We start from the raw sequence: 19,302 nt of genomic DNA, 5'->3' as shown, positions 1-19,302 counted from the left end.
GCAAACCCACGTTATTTATTCATATCTTTGTATATTTCTGCGGCGCCTGAATCCAGCCACTGTCATCCCTTACCCTGGACAAGTACAGGGTTGCTAATTGGTCTATTGTTGTTCATGTTGTAACTAGAGATCCATTCAAAGGGGGCAGAATTACTACGGAACTTTCTGTTTAAAATTCTTCAGTTATTTTCCATGAAGGCCCAAATTCTTCGTTTGGCCTCTAGGACCTGCAAGATCTGTGCCCCACCTATCAATCCTTCCCATTCCTTCTTGTGCCTACCCCACCACCACGTCCCACACCGCTGTGCATTCTAGCCCTCCTAGTGGCTTTTCAGTTCCTCAAACTTCCCTTGTTCCTCCCTGCCTCAGGGCCTTTGTACTGGCCTTTCCCTCTTCCTGGTATGCTCTTAGCCCATGCCCTCCTCAACCCCTAGTTAACACCTGCTTATCTTTCAAATCTAGGCCTACAGGCCCCTTGCTCAGGAGTGGTCTCTCTTCACCATAGATTAGAGCACTCCTCCCCCACAACGTAAGCTCTTCTATTATCCCGTGCTTTTCCCTCATAATACCTATTGCAGGTTGTAATTACACACTTGTAAAGGTGGTTATTAATGTCTGTCCCTCCCACCAGATTGTAATCTCCACGAGGGCAGAAGTAGCATCTGTTTTGCTCACTGTTGTATTTCTGGCACTAACATAGTACCAAGCAGGTGATAAGCATTTAGGAAATATTTTACTATTTCCCTCATCCACTTTTCTTAGGGTCCAGCTCAACATTTTTTCAGGAAATGTCCTGAAGTGGGGGAATGGTAGGGATCTATGTTTGTGTCCCCTTAGAAACTACTTACCCGTAACCCTCCCCCCCGCCCCCCCATGGCTACCCCTTTTAGGGCAGTATAAGGAAAACCTCTCGTGTTTCCCCTTTACTAGTCACACAGGACATTTCTGTTACCAGACGTGGAGTATTTTTCCCCACACTAATCAATTTTCTGATACCAGCTGGGTGTCATTCAATTTAGTTCTGACACTATCTACCTGGAGTTAGGGTCAGATCCCACAGGTTAAGTAAGCACTCAGTCCCACAAGATTGCCTCCACTTCAGAGGCCAATTACAAGTCCGGGTGTCATGTCATCACCTGTACCTCTATAAATCGGGGTTCCCACTACCCCCTCCTTAGGTTCAATAATTTGCTAGAATGGCTTCCAGAACTCAGAGAAACACATTTACTGGCTTATTATATAATAAAGGAGATGATAAAGGATTCAGATGAATGGACAGTTGAAGAGATACATAGGGCGAGGTCTGGGTTCTGAGCGCAGGAGCTTCTGTCCTTGTAGAGCTGGGGTTTGCCACCCTTCTGGTAAGGAGATGTGTTCAACGCAGAAGCTCTCTAAACCAGTAGTTCAGGTATTTTTATGGAGGCATCATCATGTAGGCGTGATCAACTATTAATGCGATCTCTCCCTTCCCCGTAAGATGGGAGGTGTGGCTGAAGGTTCCAAGCTTCTAATTGTGGCTTAGTCTTTCTGGTGACCAGCCCCCATCCTGATGCTATCCAGGAGCCCACCAACAGTTGCCTCATTAGGACAAAAGATGCTCCGATCACCCAGGAAATTCCAAGGGATTTAGGAGCTCCGTGTCAGGAACCAGGGTCAAAGACCAAGTGTTAGAACAAAAGATGCCCCTAGTACTCTTACTGCTTAGGAAATTACAAAGGTTTTAGGAGCTCTCGCCAGGAGCCAGTTATTCTATCACAGTATCACAGGCAACACACAGAGATCTTTGCTGTCTGCAGCCTGAGAGGAGAGCAGTCCACACAACATGAGGCTGTCCTGCCTCCTCCTTGTCTGCCCAGCCTCGTACATTGCTGAACTGTTGAAGAAAGAATGGAATTTGATATCGCCAACGTGAAGCTTTTCCACCCATCTATCTCTGAAGACCCCTGGGATCTGTCTACTTCCCTCTGAGAGAGACATCATACATTTATTCACTCATTAACTTGTTCAACAAGAGAGGAGGTATAGTAAATTGGAACTCTATGCTCTTGGACCTGTTACCTCTCCAAGACCCATTTTTCTCATCTCGAAAATGGGGCTAATGACAGTACCTATCTCATAGGGTTGTCCTGAGAATTCTTGAAAAGGGCTAGCATAATCGTTAGTACATAACAAATAAATGTTAGCTGCTATTATCGCTTGAGCATCAGCTGGGCACTGGCAGAAATGTGAAGCTGAATTAGACATATGGTCTAGATGGAGAGAGAGGAAAGTAGATCATCACTAGATAACAAAGTGTGATCAGTTCTATTAGAGGTAGACAAGCAAGAGTTAAGGGCGAAAGGTTCTAGGTTCTCCAAACACCCTAGTTCCCTTCTAGATATATTTTTCTGTGTGTAGGGAGGGTGGTAAGGGGTGGGGGCTCTGTCCCAACAATCTAAGTTCTTCCTTCCCTGTGCAGAGGTACTGTGAGGAAGGGACTCTAACTTGACTTCAGTGATGGTGATAGTGGGAGGTGCTCTAAGAACTCCCTATGCCTAGACTAATCCCTCATTCTTCTCCCAGAAGGTTCATATTGCTGGAGGAGTGGGGATGAGAGGAAGGAGAGGTATTCAAAGTTAGGAGGTATGTGAGATGTGCTGTTTGTATCGTTCATTTTCTTATTCCTTAGTGTATGGTGAAGCTTCCTTTGAAATGCAGGCTGATTTATCTGAGCCAGGGGACCCTTAGGGAGGTCGATGTCCATAGCTGGGCAGAACATTGCAGAGAAAACAGTACCCCTCTTTCCCCTGGACATGTGTGGTAGACGCCATGGGAATCAGTGCGGGAGGAAAGAGGAGGCAGAGTCAGGATTATAGGCCCTTACTCCAGGTTCCCTGGAGCTTTGACTGCTATGCTCCTGGGCCCCTCCAGCTGGCCGCCCTCTTCCTGGGTTGTTGAGTGAGGAGAGCCGTATGTCAGAGCCTTTCTCTCCAGGATATAGCAAGATTACTCCACAGCCAAGGCCAAGCCCAGCCTTCACAATGCAGGACTCCTGGTGACTTCCCTTGACTTCTGTGTGTGTGACTTGTGAACAGCTCAGCCTGGAGGAGAAGCTAGGGTTCTGAGTCCTGCAGTACTTAGGGCAGGGAGAATCAGAGGAGCACCAAGCACTGCCTGCCTGCCTGAGTCCCACATCATCCCATCTCACCCTCCAACAAGCCTGTCAGTCCAGCATTATTATCTCCATTTTACAGAGGAAGAAACTGAAACTCAGATTAAGGGCCTTGCGTGTGACATTTGCCGTCATCATCAAGCATCAGTGAGTTGTTGATGAGATCCTAACAATTCTTTGCTCAAACCGGCTAATGAAAACCTGAAGTCGTGACAATAGCCTACGGAGTTCTGCCCATTGCCTTTCCTCTCTAACCACCTCACTTCCACCCTTCCTGCTCACTTTGCTCCAGCCACTCTGGCCTGTTTGCTATTTACTCCGTAAAATGCCAGGCACAGGGACTTCCCTGGTGGCGCAGGGGTTAAGAATCCGCCTGCCAATGGAGGGGACACGGGCTCGAGCCCTGGTCCGGGAAGATCCCACATGCCGCGGAGCAACTAAGCCCGTGCGCCACAACTACTGAGCCTGCGCTCTAGAGCCCGGGCTCCGCAGCAAGAGAAGCCACCGCGATGAGAGGCCCGCGCACCGCAATGAAGAGCAGCCCCCGCTCTCCGCAACTAGAGAAAAGCCCGCGCGCAGCAAGACCCAATACAGCCTAAATAAGTAAATAAGTTAAAAAAAAAAAAAAATGCCAGGCACATTTCCACGTTCCCACCTTAGGGCCTTTGTTTTTCCTTCACAAGAATGTAAGCTCTACAAAGGCAAAGTAATCGTCATCTCGTTCTCGGATGTATCTCCAGCCCTCAGAACAGTCCGTGGCATTTAGCAGGTTCTCAATAAATGTGTGCCTGGTGAATGAACAAATAAATGAATACTGAGACCTAAGATTGTGGGCTGGAAGCCTCTGGACTGGAGGGTATTCGTTCTGAGAGCTGGAGGGTGGGAGAGGGATTCAGAGTGCGGGGAGTGGCCACAACGGGCGCACGGGTCGCCGAAAAGGCCCTCGAGAAACTACACTTCCCATGAAGCTCTGGGGGCAGAAGGGCCGAGGGTGCTGCCGGGAAAAGTATACGTGGGCGAAGACAGGTCTGGTGCTGCGAAGATGGCCGCTCAGAGAGGTGGGCTGTTGGCTGGGGTGCCAGCGAGCGTGGGGGTGGGTCGCGTCCTCGGACCCTTCCCGACCTGATATGCCAGGTAGAACCCCCCCGCGGAGCTCTGCGGAAGGATGGATGGGCGCCGGGCAGAGGAGGGGGCACCTGCGATGGGAATTGAGCCGTTATTGCAGCCCTCGAAGAAGGGTCTTGAGGGGAGGGGGCTGCGCGTGGGTTACTTCGAGACCCGGTGCGGTGGAAATAGATTCCTCCCACCCCCTCCCCGTCACCTTAACGCAACTATCTGCCTCACGTCAGCAGAAGATCTTTACTGCCCGTCTTAGAGTTGGGAACATCGAGGCCTGCAGAAGGGTCTCAACTAACAACCTACAAACTCCTTATTTGACTCTATCCCCCAGACAGAACCCTCAGCTAGGGTGTAGTTTCCCCGGGACAGGAGGGTCAGGCCTCAGGAGTGGAGTGGAAACTGACGCTCTGTCTGTACCCCCAGTATTCCCACTTTCCTGTGTGGTGCAGCAGTATGCCTGGGGGAAGATGGGTTCCAACAGTGAAGTGGCTCGGCTGCTGGCTAGCAGTGACCCACTGGGTCAGATCTCAGAGGACAAACCATATGCAGAGGTGAGACCCGGGCTGTATTTTAGCCTACTTTACCAGCAGGTGGGATCAAGGTACTCCTCCACTCAAGGGGCCATGTGAATCATGTGAATCCAGGCAAGTCATGTGAATCAGCTGGGAAGGGAAGACAGGAAAGAGAGAGGAGGCCTCCTTGCCTTTTCAGATCTGTACAGGTTGATGAACCCACATGGTAGCACCAGAAGAAGTGAGGTTTTGTCATAATAGACTGGAATTTCCCAAGAACTGTCAGCACTTACTGACTTTTCTTTTCTTTTATTTATTTATTTATGGCTACATTGGGTCTTCGTTGCTGCGCGGGCTTTCTCTAGTTGCGGCGAGCGGGGGCTACTCTTCGTTGCGGTGCACAGGTTTCTCATTTCGGTGGCTTATCTTGTTGCGGAGCACGGGCTCTAGGCGCGCGGGCTTCAGTAGTTGTAGCTCGCGGGCTCTAGAGCGCAGGCTCAGTAGTTGTGGCGCACGGACTTTGTTGCTCCGTGGCATGTGGGATCTTCCCAGACCAGGGATCGAACCCACATCCCCTGCTTTGGAGACGGATTCTTAACCACTGCACCACCAGGGAAGTCCCAGCACTTACTGAATTTTAATTCAGCCCTCCTTGACAATTAAAATTTTTACTTTGACTAAGTTTGACATTTTTAATAACCTAAAATATATATTTTTCCTGCCCATTTAGTAGAGAAAAAGCCAAAGCACAGGAAGGCTTAGCCTCTACTTCTGAGACTAGAATAAATGAATGTTAACCCCTCACAGAGCCACCTCAGAGTCAGAGCTCTGCTGCCCTCATGTATGTCTCTGATGGTATGAGCATTTATACCCGGTCTTGGGAGTCCCATTTCAGAACTTAGCTGCCCTGTGGGGAGCACAGGGTAACGGATTGGGGCAGGCCAGTGGGTGGTGCCAGCTTCTTCCTTTTTCCCTCCCAAGTTTCCTGTTTTTACAGCTGTGGATGGGGACCCACCCCCGGGGAGATGCCAAGATCCTTGACAACAGCATCTTGCAGAAGACCCTAGGCCAGTGGATTGCTGAGAACCAGGACTGCTTGGGTTCGAAAGTCAAGGACACCTTTAATGGCAAGCTGCCCTTTCTCTTCAAAGTGCTCTCAGTTGAAACGGCCCTGTCTATCCAGGCACACCCTAACAAGGTACAGGATCAGGGTAGGGCACAGAGGTCAGGGTAGAGAAGAACTTATGTCAAGGCTCTCCCACAACTTTTACTGCTGCTTTTACCCTGCCCATGCCAGGCTCCAGCCCCAAATTAAATCCAAGCCTGTCAACTCCCAATTTAGCTCTGCCAAGCTGATTGCTGGTGACACATGTGGCAGCTAAGTTTAAGTGGACAGCTGACCAGCCTGTGCCAGGGGAGCTTCTCCACGCTTGTTCCTGGGCTCCCCTCAGCCAACCCAGGACTATTCATATCTGCCATTTTTCCACCTGGCTCTCTCAAAGAGTTTACCTTCCAAGGCAGGGCAAGTACCCTAGTCATTGCCTCTGCTCCACTCCCATGTCTTTCTGCACAAGCCCGTGAGTCTCAGCCTAAGCATTTGTCTGTCCAAACTCCTCATTTCTAGATGAGCAAAGTAAGACCCAGAGAAGAGAGGGATTTACCCAAAGTCACACAGCTTGTTAGTGTCAGAGCTTGGCTTGGTGTTTGGGTTTCCTGATTCACAGTCCTCTTTTTTAAATTTTTCTTTATTTATTTATGGCTGTGTTGGGTCTTCGTTTCTGTGCGAGGGCTTTCTCTAGTTGTGGCAAGCGGGGGCCACTCTTCATCGCGGTGCGCGGGCCTCTCACTATCACGGCCTCTCTTGTTGCGGAGCACAGGCTCCAGACGCGCAGGCTCAGTAGTTGTGCCTCACGGGCCTAGTCGCTCCGCGGCATGTGGGATCTTCCCAGACCAGGGCTCGAACCCGTGTCCCCTTCATTGGCAGGCAGATTCTCAACCACTGTGCCACCAGGGAAGCCCTCGCAGTCCTCTTAAAGCCTGCCCCACCTCTCCCCCAGAGTTGGTCCACGTGCCTGCCTTGGATTGGCTGAGCCCTGAATTTCTGAATTATGCCTTGACTGGGCTCAGTGGCAGAGGTAGGAAGCTGACTGGGGAGTGTCGAGAGCAAGGTCTGGGTGAGATTGGTGTCTTCCTAGATGATGGCTGCACCTTAACCATTCTCCTCTTCCCTGGCTATGCCACAGGAGCTGGCAGAGAAGCTGCACCTCCAGGCTCCACAGCACTACCCCGATGCCAACCATAAGCCAGAGATGGCGATTGCCCTCACCCCCTTCCAGGGCTTATGTGGCTTCCGGCCAGTTGAGGAGATTGTGACCTTTCTGACAAGTAAGTTTGGGCAAAATGCTGAGAGCATGCATATTGGCCTAGGATGCATGGGCAGCCCAGGGCAGAGCTGGAACAGTGGCAGAGAACAGAGGCTGAATGTCACAGGAACTGAGGGGCTGGTTGACCTCATGAATTCTTGACACTCCGAGGGCAGGCCCATGAGACCAGGCTCGGGTGTGATTGCTGAGGGTTGGTGGTGAGCAGTCACTTTTCACTGCAAAGCTTGCCTGGCTCCTTGGTTAGGGATGAGATGGGGAGGCCTCCTCCAGCTTCCCACTTTTGCCGGTTCCATCTTAACCATTCCTGTTATGGGCCCTGGCCTGACCTTCCTGCAGAGGTGCCCGAGTTCCAGTTTCTAATTGGAGATAATGCAGCAACACAGCTGAAGCAGAGCCTGAGCCGTGACTCCCAGGCTGTGGCCTTTGCTCTGCGGAGCTGTTTCTCCCACCTGATGAAGAGTGAGAAGAAGGTAGTGGTGGAGCAGCTCAACCTGTTGGTGAAGCGCATCTCCCAGCAAGGTAGGTGTCTCAGGCCTGGGTGCAATGCCCCGTCCTGGACCCCTGGCACAGACACTAGGCTGTGGGGATAGGGTTCTCAACCCCTTTGTTCAAGTAGAACACCAAAACGGGCCTGACTTAGATGGCCTGTTAGTGACTTAGCATTTCTTTCCCAGTCTTTGTGGAACAAGGCCCTAGGTTGAATGCTGCTTCTAGCTGCTCTCCATGGAGGGTTTTATACTTTGGGGCTAGAGAGCAGGAAGGAGATGAAGGGATCCTCTCTCTCCTCCAAAGGCCTGAAGTCCAGAGCTCTCAATCAGTAGATCTTTCCTTAAATACCTGCTCTGTGCCCAACCTTGTGCTAACTAAGGAGAGTTCAGGAAATGACCGTGATGGGTATGGTTGTGTCACCTTTGGGTTGGAGAGTCAATACAAGCAGTGAAAAACAAGGCAGAATGGACTCTCTGCTAGGAGCTTACATGGCACATGTGATGAGGCCCCAGCTCCTTTTCCAGGCAAGCCCAGAGCTCTTCTGGTTCTGTTTCTACCCATTTCCCCTACTACCTTTGACCCACAGGGAACTATTTATTTTACCCAAGCATATCCTACGTTTTGTTTTGTTTTGTTTTGTTTTTTACTGTCTTCTCTGCTTGCATGCCTCTCCTTTAGGGCTTCTTGCACTCACAGCAGAGCTGATTACTTCTGCTCAGAGCTCCCATAACACCCCGTTCATACATCAGGTATAGCCCTTAACACCTGTGAGTAGATATCGTCACATGCACACCTGTTAAAACTGGAGTTTTCTCTAGGCCAGGGACCCGTCTCCTTGACCTTCGTGTGTCCCCACAGTGCTTAGCACAGAGTAGGCATTCAGCATGTCTCTGTATGAAGACTCGAAACAACCCTCCAATCCAGACCAACTGGTCTCTTCATTGTAGCACTGACACACTCTGCTTTTACTTAGAGACACCCTCCCCCTTCTCTCCACAGTCAAGGAAGCCCAGCTCACCACCCTCCCCTCCTCCCCCCAGTTCCCAAGAAGCCTTCTGCCACCACTCTAGCTCAGGCTGAGCTCATCTCCCCTGCTCAGCCTCCAGGACACATTTTGGCCCTTGGTTGCATCCTGCCTCATGCTATCTGGGGTGACCAACCATCTCAGTTTGCCTGGGACTGAGTGATTTTCAGTGTTAAGGGAAAGGCCTGGGCTAACTGGGACAGTTCGTCACCCCACATGGAACCCTTGGGTTATCTCCTAACTAGATTTTAAACTCCTAGAGCAGAGGTTGTCAACCAGGGGACACTGGCAGTCTGGAGACATTTTTGGTTGTCAAACCCAGGTTTGGGGTGCCAGTGGTATCTCGTGGGTGGAGGCCAGGGATGCTACTGAACATTCTGCAATGCACAGGACAGTCCCCACAACAAAGAATTACCTGTCCCCAAATGTCAATAATGCTGAGGTTGAGAAACACTGTCTAAAAGGACTACACTCTAGCCCTTTTAGTGCCTAGTAGAGTGGTGGGCATATAGATAGTCAAAATGGGGAAAACGGCCATCTGTGTAGGCTGGAATATCAAGGAATGCTGGCCCCCAAAGGGTGGGGGATGTGACTAGGAGAATATGCCCACCAGTTTCTGGATTCCTTGGGTAGGGTCTTCTCCAGGACCCTCCTTGGCCAAGGTGGGGCTGTGAACACCACTGAGGGTTCCTAAGTGGCCTTGGGGTGCTCTGTGACCCTCAGTGGCTGCTGGAAACAACATGGAGGACATCTATGGGGAACTCTTGCTGCAGCTGCACCAGCAGTACCCAGGTGATATCGGATGCTTTGCCATCTACTTCCTGAACCTGCTTACCCTGAAGCCGGGGGAGGCCATGTTTCTGGAGGCCAACGTGCCCCATGCCTACCTGAAAGGAGGTGAGCCGCATTTCAGCAGTGAGCCCCACTGCCATCCGCCTCAGGCCTTGTTTCCCCACCTGGACAAAATAGGAGGGGGTGGTCGAGGAGACCACTTTTAAAGTCCCATCCAGCTCTGACCTCCCAGGGTTCCTGGGGTCAGCAGGGAAGTGACCAATAGGGATGATGAATGCCAGCTTGAGTTGGACACTGCTTGGATCCTCACACCACCCCTGTGAGGTCATGATGCTCTCATGTTAAGACCTGTCAATATGTGTGGGAACCACAGTTTGAGTCCAGGCTATATTGGATCAAGGCCATTGTTCTCTTCCCTGCCTTCACATGTCTGTCCTGTCTTCGCAGAGATTTTATGTTAAAAAACACATTGCCGCAGAATGGTGTCACATTTTGACTGTTGGCCGTTTATCCACTCGTGGACAGGATTCTGTGGTAGAAGGGGAGAATACAAAGTCTCCAGAGGGTTGGGGCTCCTCCAGGGGATAACATGACTCCCCTTGACAATGGTGGGTGACGTGTCACCTGTTTTGGTATCTGTTAGCTTAGCCCATTCTCACAGAAGACGCAATTCACACATTTTTACCTAATTCTACAGGGAGCTCATGGCACTCAAGTTAGAAGGCCCCGCCCTGGAGAGCCAAATTCCAAGGCATCCTTCATTAGCTTACCACATGACAACTGTCTGTCCCCAGACTGCGTGGAGTGCATGGCATGTTCAGACAACACGGTGCGTGCTGGCCTGACACCCAAGTTCATCGATGTGCCAACTTTGTGTGACATGCTCAGCTATATCCCCAGCCCCAGCCAGGACAGGCTCTTTCCTCCAGCATGGAGTCAGGAAGACCCCTACCTCTCTATCTATGATCCCCCCGTGCCAGACTTCACCGTTATGAAGATGGAGGTGAGTGACGGCTGTGGTGGGTGTTTTTTGTGTGGCATGAAGAACGCTGGTAAGGGCCACAATGTGGAGTATACCTGGGGCTGGGTTTCCTTTCCGCCAAGCTCACGTGGTGGGAGAATGGCCACAGGGCCTGTCTGTGGCTCTCTGCACCAGGGACCAGACAAGGGCCTCCGTGCTGACAAAAGCCTGAGCCGTGGGGGAGAAGGCGGCAGAGCTCTCCCTCTCACTGTCCTTGGGGTTGTCCCGGGACCCCTGTGAGCTAACAGCGGCTCAGACCCTGCTCCATCTTGCTGTTTCTTTCTGCCCAGGTGCCTGGCTCCGTCACTGAATACAGGGTCTTGGCGCTGGACTCTGCCAGTATCCTCCTGATGGTGCAGGGGACAGTGACAGCCAGCACCCGCACAGCCCAGGCCACAATCTCCCTGAAGCGTGGCGGGGTGCTCTTCATTGGGGCCAATGAGAGTGTCTCACTGAAGCTCACGCTGCCTGAGGACCTGCTGATGTTCCGTGCCTGCTGCCTGCTGTAGAGGCCACAGCCTTCCTGGCTCTTCTCTGCCAGTCACCCTACGTCCTGGCCAGCCTCACCTCCTCAGGCCCAGCCCAAATCGCTTCCCTGTTCCGGGCTCTTTGGGTACACCCTGAAAGAGCTCGGGTAGAAGAGCTTGAAGTCAGTGACTCCTGAGCAGGCCTAGGCTGAACCGTCTTCTTCCTGGTCGGAGGGGCCCACGTGAGAACTGAGGGCTGATACTCCCCTTGTATTCTTGCCACCCTTGAGCCAGGCTCTCCTGCACGAAGCGGCAGCTCTGTTCCAGCCTATAGCATTAGGCAGGCTGGTGAAATCTATGATTAGCTCAGCATCAGTCACGGCAAGATAAGTAATTAATTTAGAAGAACAGTGTTCTGGCCCTGGGACTGCCCATTTTCCTAAGTGCAGAGAAGGAGGGAAAAGGGTAGGCCTGTGGACTAATGCTGCTCTGTCAAAGCAATTAAAGATCACCTGTGTTGAGGCCTGTGGGCTAAAGAGCACTCAGCCTTTTCCATTCCAGTCCCTGAAGCGGGCTGAAAGAGCCCTCCCTGGATGTTGTCCAGTTTTTGCTTTATTCCTGTTTCAGACAGCTTCCTGAGGTAGGCAGGCTAGACTCCAGAGGCCTTTTTTTTTTTTTTTTAAATTTATTTAATTTAATTTATTTATTTATTTTTGGCTCTGTTGGGTCTTCGTTTCTGTGCGAGGGCTTTCTCTAGTTGCGGCAAGCGGGGGCCACTCTTCATCGCGGTGCGTGAGCCTTTCACTGTCGCGGCCCCTCTTGTTGCGGGGCACAGGCTCCAGACGCGCAGGCTCAGTAGTTGTGGCTCACGGGCCTAGTTGCTCCGTGGCATGTGGGATCTTCCCAGACCAGGGCTCGAACCCGTGACCCCTGCGTTGCCAGGCAGATTCTCAACCACTGCGCCACCAGGGAAGCCCTCCAGTGGCCTTTTAAAGGAAGGTGTGGGAGAGATAGCCTGCTGTAGCCTCAGCTGCAGAGCTTGCAGGCAAACCTTGGGCCCTCCAGCCCTGCAGACAGTGGAAGATGGGTCTAAAGAAAGGCATTGTCAGTGCAGAGGTTCTTCTCTCCAGTGCTTTAGTTGGCTTTAGGGCAGGGATCATCAGGCTAAGGCCAGCAGGCTGGATCTGGCCACACCCTTTCATTTACATACTGTCCAGCTCCATTCAGGCTACAATGGCAAAGTTGAGTAGGTGCACCGAACTGTATGGCCTGCAAAGCCAAATGTACTGACTGGCCCTTCACAAAGGTTGTCAACCACTTCTCTAGAGCACATTCAGTCTCTGTAGATACAGGGACTAAAGGACAGGACAATCTAATTAGTGTTGTGAAGAGAAATCAAGCTACTTTTTTTCTACATTGGCAGGAAGTACCTATGAGGGCATCTACTCTCCCTGTGCCTACCCTCTAGAGGTGGGACACACCCAGGAGGTTGCACAGCTGTGTGTTTTGCCACTGAAGTTTCTGACTAGCAGTTTTAGATGCTATCACCCCAGACTAAGCAGAGACCCAGGCTAGTGGCTCCTTCCTGTAGGTAAGGGATTAATCTCACACAAAAGAATCTTTCTGGGCTGCTGCCCACACTAGACCTGTACAATGGAATTCCAGGAAACTACCTTCAAAAAAGTTGTAGCCAATCTGTTCGGCTTTTTTTTGGCTTCCAGTAAATTTTCTTCAGCTGAAAAAAAAAACAAACCCTGAAAAACAAAACAAAACCTGGGAAGAAAGGGTCTGCCAAAGGGAATTCATTCTAAAGAGAAGTGATATGCAAAGGCCTATTCCATCCATGGTCCCCAATGAGCAGGCCTGAAAACGACGCCTATTGGGAACAGGAGAAAGGAGAGGCAGTCCTCAGAACAGTTGGGGCTATTAGGCTATTTCTTCATTTCAGAATTCAGAAGGGGCAATGACCGTAGTCTAGGCCTTTGTTAAAAATCCTATTGCAACACAGAGACTCAGGCTCAACTAGCATGATTGTATTTATTCTTACAAACTTACAGAGCTATAGAAGCCTAAGCCAAGAGTTCTGTAGAGTAAACACCATACAGTACTACTCCCATCTGTGAGGTAAGCCTGAATACCTCCCTGTCTCCTCGGAGTGCTGTCACCTGCAAAACACCCAGCACTTTTAATTAAGGCAGTCTGGTTCTAGACACCTTGGTGCCTTTATTCGTGACATTAGGCTTTATTCGTGACATTTGTGGCTTCTAGCTCCAAGCAATCGACCATTTCTACCCTTCCTTGCTGTACAATGTTCCTGCAACTTTTTCTACGAAGGTAATGCCTTCCACACAGGGTCAACCAGCTCTGAAACATTCCGGGGAGAGGTGCAGCCAAATACACCAGTGTGGCTTTATAACAGCAACCACCGGAGGGCCTTGTTCTTGGGGTCCTGCTGCCATCCTCACCCCCAGCAGCTGTCAAACACTCAGGCTACTCTGTCCTAACCAAATGAAGCAACAGACTGGGCAAGTTCCCAAGTTGGGGCCACACCTCAATCGTGACTACCCTACCCCTTAGGCTGGGAACCCTGTCCACTCCCATTCAGTCCCACTTGGTTTTAGGTAAGGCCAAAAAAAAAAGAGAACCAAAAAAAAAAAAAGGAACCACTAAAAAATTAAATTCCATAGAGAGGTCTGGTATAGGAAGAGATGCTATCTACTGGGGGTCACAGGGGAGATTATGCCGGCCTTTTGGTGTGTTCAAACTGGGGACTGAAAGAGGCTGTATTGCACCCAGAGGTTTACTGTAAAGCCCAATCCTGAGTATCCACTGTGAGGCCCATGCTGTGGTCAGAGGAATCTGGATGCAACAGAATGGCTTTCCCTAGGGTTAAGGGAGGCCCTCTGCAATGGCAAGATTATTTCCTCAGGTGGGGGCCGTGGGAGCTTTCACAGGTCCCTCCTCCTCATCCTGTCTGTGAGCCTCTGTCTCTGTCAAAGCCCACATATCTGCACCAGTATACTTCTCACCCATTGCTGCTCCTCAAGTGTAAAAAGTTAAACCAATAGGGGAATTCCCTGGCGGTCCAGTGGTTAGGACTCCGCGCTTCCACTGCAGGGGCCTGGGGTTCATCCCTCCCTGGTGGGGGAACCAACATTGCCACAAGCCCCAGTGTGGCCGGGGTGGGGGAAAAAAAAAGTTAAACAAATTGGGAAGGCACCTAACTACTCCTGCAGCTCCCTCTGCTGGTAAGCAAAAAGTGCAGGCTTCCGGGGCGAGCTCCAGAACCTTCACCCAACCTTAGCTCAAGGACTGGGTGAAGATACTAGCTAAGACCAAGGTGAAGAATGGCAACCAAGGAAAGACAAATAAATTTTGACTACACAGTAGAGCAGTTTTTCTCTAAGGATGGACGGACCAAGTTACTAAGCTCACCCAGACAGTTGGACCAGATGGGAATGCTCTGCTTCCAGGGATTCTGGAAGCCTTGATCAAGTTGTGCCATTAAGCAACCTGCTGTACAGTCAAACAGGAACAACTGGAAGAGGGCCAAAGAGCCCTGCTTTATGTTCCTTTGAAGGTCAAACAGGTAACCCATCTTGGAGCTAGGAAGAGGAGAGCATATGGAATTTCTTGAACTGGATTGGTCCCAAATAGTTAAATTCTTTTTCAAAGACTCCCAGCTGCAAGCCATAAAGTGCTGTTCTCTGCCTCCACACAACACCATCCAGCATAGCCTGGGCGCAGAAGCTCTCCTTTCCCCTCTATAGGGCATGGTGACAAATACCACTCAAGATATCTGCAAGTTTTTCTCTTAGCCAACTTTGTCACTCACCGTAAGAACCAGAATTCCTCTGTTCCTTCCCTTACTAAAGTGGTTTCTCCAAACTCTACTCCAACAGCAGAGGAAAACTGCAGAATTCCACCTATCCCCTATGGCCCAGGTGGGGGCCTCTGGCCTGAGAAGCACCAGGTATGGGGTAACTGCGGTCACTGACTTTCCCAGAGGGTCAGTGTCTCCAGTGATTCTGGGGTTGACAGCAGTTCCCACTGCACTGTGACCAATGAAGGGCCAACAGGACTCTGCAGGCATGGTGAGCAGGGCCCATCTTAGGGGGTTATGTCTACTGGAGGGTACAGAAGGAAGCATCCCTAAGACAGCACCAGCAGCAGGAGCATGTTGAGGAGGTCATAGGCTTGGGGGGAATGAGGTCCAAGTCCTCGTCATCTGGAATCTCATCCAGGTGGTACCCATCCTGGAGCAGCTGCCGGCTCACATCCTGGTTCACCTGCTAAGAGCAGGAGAGGAGAGAACTATAAGCCAGGCTACAAGGCAGAAATAACTGCTGCCCAAAAGGCAGACCCACATTTCCTTACTATGCATGCTCCACCCTCAGGCCAAGCCCACACAACCCTGGATTACAGGAAGAAGTGCCTCACCCAGCAGGGAGGGACATCCAGGGGCCTGAGCCAGTACTATCCAGGCTGCATTGTCACTAGCCCCCAGGGAAGCTGCCCTCACTAAAGAATCCTGAGAAAGCTGATATAAATATCAGATTACAGATTATGTTTGAAAGTCAAGCCCTGACCATTCCCACTGGGAACCCAGGTTGGTCCCTATGAAGGCTGAAGAATATGGAACAATGATACCAGAACAATCGGGTAGAAGGGTAGAGGAATATGGGTTAGAGTTGAATGGGGTGGGGAACGGCTTTTTCTGCACTGCCAGTTAGACATGTCATCTTTTGACGCCAACAGAGCCCATTCCTTGCAAAGTGGAACCTGTCAGCCTGGCTTCACCAATTCCACTGAGCAGAAGGAAAATGAGACTGCAGAGTGTAGGACTTTCTCTGGTTCTTGGCTAATTTTTTTTTCTTTTTTTTTAAACAATCTTAGGCACCCAGATGTTCAAGGAGGATACAATTTTCAAACTGCCTGTATTCTCTGGCAGAAACTCAGGGGGCGGCCAAGGGTTTCCAGGAGAATAAGGAAGAAATACCAGTGGTATACAGTCAGGTCCCCAGCACTTCATCTCTGTCAAAGGCAGTAAGCCGCACATGCCAGAACTTTACGTCCCCATGTTTCTGTCTGGGCCAGTCACTCTGGAAACTGTCCAGAAGTCCAGCCCAGGAGTATCTATCTCTGTCTCAGTTCCCATAGATGGAACAACTGAAGGAACAGAAGTTGGCCTGGAAGAAAGCAAGCTTGGAGGAGGATGGCCAGGGCAGGGACAGGAATGCTAATCTCAGATAAAAGACAATCAAAAGAAGGGAGACTAGAATTACTGTGTGACACTGGAGGCAGGACTAGGACCACTAAGTCCAAGCTGCAGGAGACACTTCCAATTAACAAGGAAGACTTCTCTACGATCTACCTGAATTGTGTGTGCCAGTGGGGGAAGATAGGCAGCAAGGTTTCTTGAAGGTAGTACTCACTACTCACTACCCAATTACAAGAAGCATTCAAACAAGCAGAGGATGGTAAACACTTAGCTGGGATTTATCAAGAGGATTCCTTTTCTAAGTGGTGGCCTGGATTAGAAGACTAGTGAGGTCATTTCCATCCCTAAGGGTCTATGGTCTCCTGGACTTTCAACAGCGCTCCTCAGACACCTATACTTCTGCTGGGGGAAGAGGGCAGAGTAGAAGATTGGAGAACAGACTGGAAGTCTAGCACAGTGCCATGCATACAGCAGGAACCAGACAAGCATTTGGCAGTGGCAGTGACACTGCCTGCAGCCTGGCCCCACCACAGAAAGGTGCTCTGGACTTGCCTCTGCAGAGGAATACCCGGAGGAGTATCTGGATTCCAGCTCCCCATCACTAGGAGAAAAGGAAGACAGTCAGTTCGGGGAGATGCCCGTGGAGCACAGCCACAAATGGCAAGGTGCACAGCATGCAAAGGGGTCTGGAGGACTTGTGAAGCAAAGACCACACACCATAGAACTCAAACCCATAATCTGCCATGAGTATAAATGGCTCCTTCCATTGGCTCCAGCAGGGACAGGGTCACTGTCACTAACAGTGCAGACATAATAGGGCAGGATGACTCCCCCAGACAAGGTTGGTGCTTCAAATCCAAGAGCAGCAAGATCACCTATGAGTCCTCTAAGCAAGCCATCCTGGGAAGAGATAGTGCTCTGAAGCAGCAGCCCTGGAACATGCACAAAAGGTCTTGGAAGAGACAGGGAATAAGCGAAGCAAGTGATCTGAAATTTTACCCAAGTCACTCCCCAAGGGGTATTTTCAAGGAGGGCACTCACCTGTCAGAGTCGAGGGACACCAGGTTTTCATCTGGACTCTGACTAAGAGCAGTATAGCCCTTGTTAAACTTCACTGACCTGAGGGGAGATGGGGGGGACAGACCAAGCATAGATGAAACGCCGGAAAGCCAGAGTCCTCGCCCTTATGGGAAAAAAACAAACAAACTGCACTACTCCTGACTTGCCTTCTGTCTGGACAGCCACCACTGCCTGCCATGTATCTGGCCACAGCTCCTCAGAATGTGCATGTCCCCAAACCACTCCCCCTGCTGCTCCCGAGCAAAAGCACACCTCCTCTTTCATGAAGCAGGAAAAGCCCCATCTCCCCACCTTATTTAACCAGAGAAAAGAAAAACCAAAGTCTTTAGACAAATTCCTTCACCTGCTTTAGCTCTTTGTAAAAGAGGCCCTGGATAAGGTCCCATCCAGCCCTCAGAGTTTACCGTTCTGTTAAGAAAAAAATACAGCCCTGGCTGTTTCCACACTGCTCTCCATCCTCACTCCTGGGGACCCCAGCCACTATGCTCCCCCCTAATTTAGACAGTGAATGATCCTAGGCACTGACGAAAACTCTTATGCCAAAGCTCCTTCCCTGACGCCATCACATCCTGGAAGGGAAAGACAAGGTCGTTCCTCTTCCCCTTTTAAAACAGTGAACCGGACAGGTTGGCCTCAGGGGCATCACTAGCTGGGCCTTAAGCGTGGGTACTCTGTCTCCCAGACTACACTAAGGCCTTCTCTGGAAACGCTTGCACAGAGGAGGTGGCGCCTGCTGAGACCTTTTCCCTGAAGAGTCGGGGCGGTTCGGCGCGGCCCCCAGCATGCGTTTTCTCCGCAGAACTGCCTTAGCCAGGTCCCGGTGCTTCTCTGGAAGTCAAAGGGACCGGGTCAGCGGGCTGTTCCCCACTCCGCCGTGCCTCCCAAACGACAGGAGCCCGCTCTCCGAACAGACTTCCGGGTGCGGGAGCGGGCTGTAGGAGCCCCTCCGGGGTCGCCCCAGCGGCGCTCCGGAGCCCGCCCGGGACGCTGCAGCCCGCCCAAGCAGAGACCCCTCATCGGGCCGCACTCACGCAGCTTGGCCTGACTGGAAGGCGCGCGCGCCACCATGTACGGCCCCCGCTTCTCCACAGCCGCCGGGGTCCGCTCCCCCAGCCAGGGGACTCCAATGCCGCTTCGCTCGGTGGGCGGCCCCGCAGCTCCGGTTCCGCTGGGCCGGGGTGCCGGGTGAGACGCCCTCACCGCAGTCCCGCTGGGCTCCGCGGTCGCCATCGCCTGGCCACGCCCCGCCGAGTCGCGGAGCCCCGCCTCCTGGCTAACCAGCCGTCAGCCGGGAGAGAGGCGGTCCCTCCTCGAGCAAGATGGCGGCGCGCAGGTGTGGACCGTAAGCGCCCGAGTTTTCCGGTCGCACTTGCTTCAGGGTTGGCTCAATTGTTCCGCCTTTCCGGGGGCTGGATTGTTCCAGTCCCTCTTTTCTAGCACCCTGCGGTGCTCGTAGTCGGCCTGAGCCTGGGGATGTCAAGCCAAGTTATGTCTCTAGTCGAAATTAAATATCGATATTTCCGAGGGGCTGCGGGTGCGCGCCCTCAGACTCAGAGCCCGTTAGGCCCTGGCGCGCACGCGCTCCCCGCAGTGTTTCCGCACAGGTCCTCTCGCCACAGCCGGAGCTCCCCAAGGGCGGAGCGGGGAGGGGCTGGATTGAACCGAAAAGAGCGGTATGACAAAGGGAGGTATTAGCTCCCGTCTCTACAAAAGGAAACAGGCTAGAGAGAAAGGTTCAAGGACCTTGTGGAGGTCACACAAACTAGAGGCAGTGCCTTGGTAACACCAAACCTTCGTTATTTCCAACACCACGCTGTGCCCGAGACCTTGGATGAGACCTGACCTTCTCTAGGCCTCAGTTTCCACATTTTTTAAAAAATTATTATTTATTTATTATTTATTTTTGGCTGTGTTGGGTCTTTGTTTCTGTGCGAGGGCTTTCTCTAGTCGCGGCAAGCGGGGACCACTCTTCATCGCGGTGCGCGGGCCTCTCATTATCGCGGCCTCTCTTGTTGCAGAGCACAGGCTCCAGACGCGCAGGC

The 19,302-nt window shown here is 51.6% G+C and overlaps 2 protein-coding genes across 9 annotated transcripts; one reads left to right on the top strand and one right to left on the bottom strand.

The window, feature by feature from the left end:
• Positions 1 to 4,135: 4,135 nt before the first annotated feature.
• MPI (mannose phosphate isomerase) lies at positions 4,136 to 11,498 on the top strand. Of its 7 annotated transcripts, none has more exons than XM_007197693.2 (8): positions 4,136 to 4,209; positions 4,694 to 4,821; positions 5,780 to 5,980; positions 7,026 to 7,167; positions 7,503 to 7,685; positions 9,403 to 9,576; positions 10,266 to 10,474; positions 10,783 to 11,498. In XM_007197693.2, exons 1-8 carry the CDS (start codon positions 4,194 to 4,196, stop codon positions 10,999 to 11,001), a joined length of 1,272 nt encoding a protein of 423 aa, XP_007197755.1. In that variant the 5' UTR covers positions 4,136 to 4,193; the 3' UTR covers positions 11,002 to 11,498. The 7 variants fall into 7 exon arrangements, with proteins under 7 accessions (XP_007197755.1, XP_028018542.1, XP_057399861.1 ...); XM_028162741.1 differs by having other exon boundaries at positions 5,764 to 5,980; XM_007197694.3 differs by having other exon boundaries at positions 4,184 to 4,285.
• Positions 11,499 to 12,982: 1,484 nt separating this feature from the next.
• FAM219B (family with sequence similarity 219 member B) lies at positions 12,983 to 18,817 on the bottom strand. Of its 2 annotated transcripts, none has more exons than XM_007197692.2 (5): positions 18,292 to 18,817; positions 18,001 to 18,088; positions 17,222 to 17,299; positions 16,733 to 16,781; positions 12,983 to 15,248 (listed from the first exon to the last, which is right to left on the bottom strand). In XM_007197692.2, exons 1-5 carry the CDS (start codon positions 18,488 to 18,490, stop codon positions 15,084 to 15,086), a joined length of 579 nt encoding a protein of 192 aa, XP_007197754.1. In that variant the 5' UTR covers positions 18,491 to 18,817; the 3' UTR covers positions 12,983 to 15,083. The 2 variants fall into 2 exon arrangements, with proteins under 2 accessions (XP_007197754.1, XP_007197753.1); XM_007197691.2 differs by having other exon boundaries at positions 12,983 to 15,251; positions 18,292 to 18,814.
• Positions 18,818 to 19,302: the final 485 nt, after the last annotated feature.

Source organism: Balaenoptera acutorostrata, chromosome 3, assembly GCF_949987535.1.
Source record: "Balaenoptera acutorostrata chromosome 3, mBalAcu1.1, whole genome shotgun sequence".
NCBI classification, from domain to species: domain Eukaryota; kingdom Metazoa; phylum Chordata; class Mammalia; order Artiodactyla; family Balaenopteridae; genus Balaenoptera; species Balaenoptera acutorostrata.
This window is presented reverse-complemented; position numbering and strand designations above follow the sequence as displayed.

Bases quoted from the DNA above. Each gene is read 5' to 3' on its own strand.
- FAM219B (XM_007197691.2), bottom strand. From the start codon at position 18,490: ATGGCGACCGCGGAGCCCAGCGGGACTGCGGTGAGGGCGTCTCACCCG. The intron at 18,089-18,291 runs GTGAGTGCGGCC...TTTGACTTCCAG, and splicing joins TTCCAGTCAGGCCAAGCTGC to AGAAGCACCGGGACCTGGCT. The intron at 16,782-17,221 runs GTGAGTGCCCTC...CTTTTCTCCTAG, and splicing joins GTGTCCCTCGACTCTGACAG to TGATGGGGAGCTGGAATCCA.
- MPI (XM_007197693.2), top strand. The intron at 5,981-7,025 runs GTACAGGATCAG...GCTATGCCACAG, and splicing joins TCCAGGCACACCCTAACAAG to GAGCTGGCAGAGAAGCTGCA. The intron at 7,686-9,402 runs GTAGGTGTCTCA...TGTGACCCTCAG, and splicing joins GAAGCGCATCTCCCAGCAAG to TGGCTGCTGGAAACAACATG.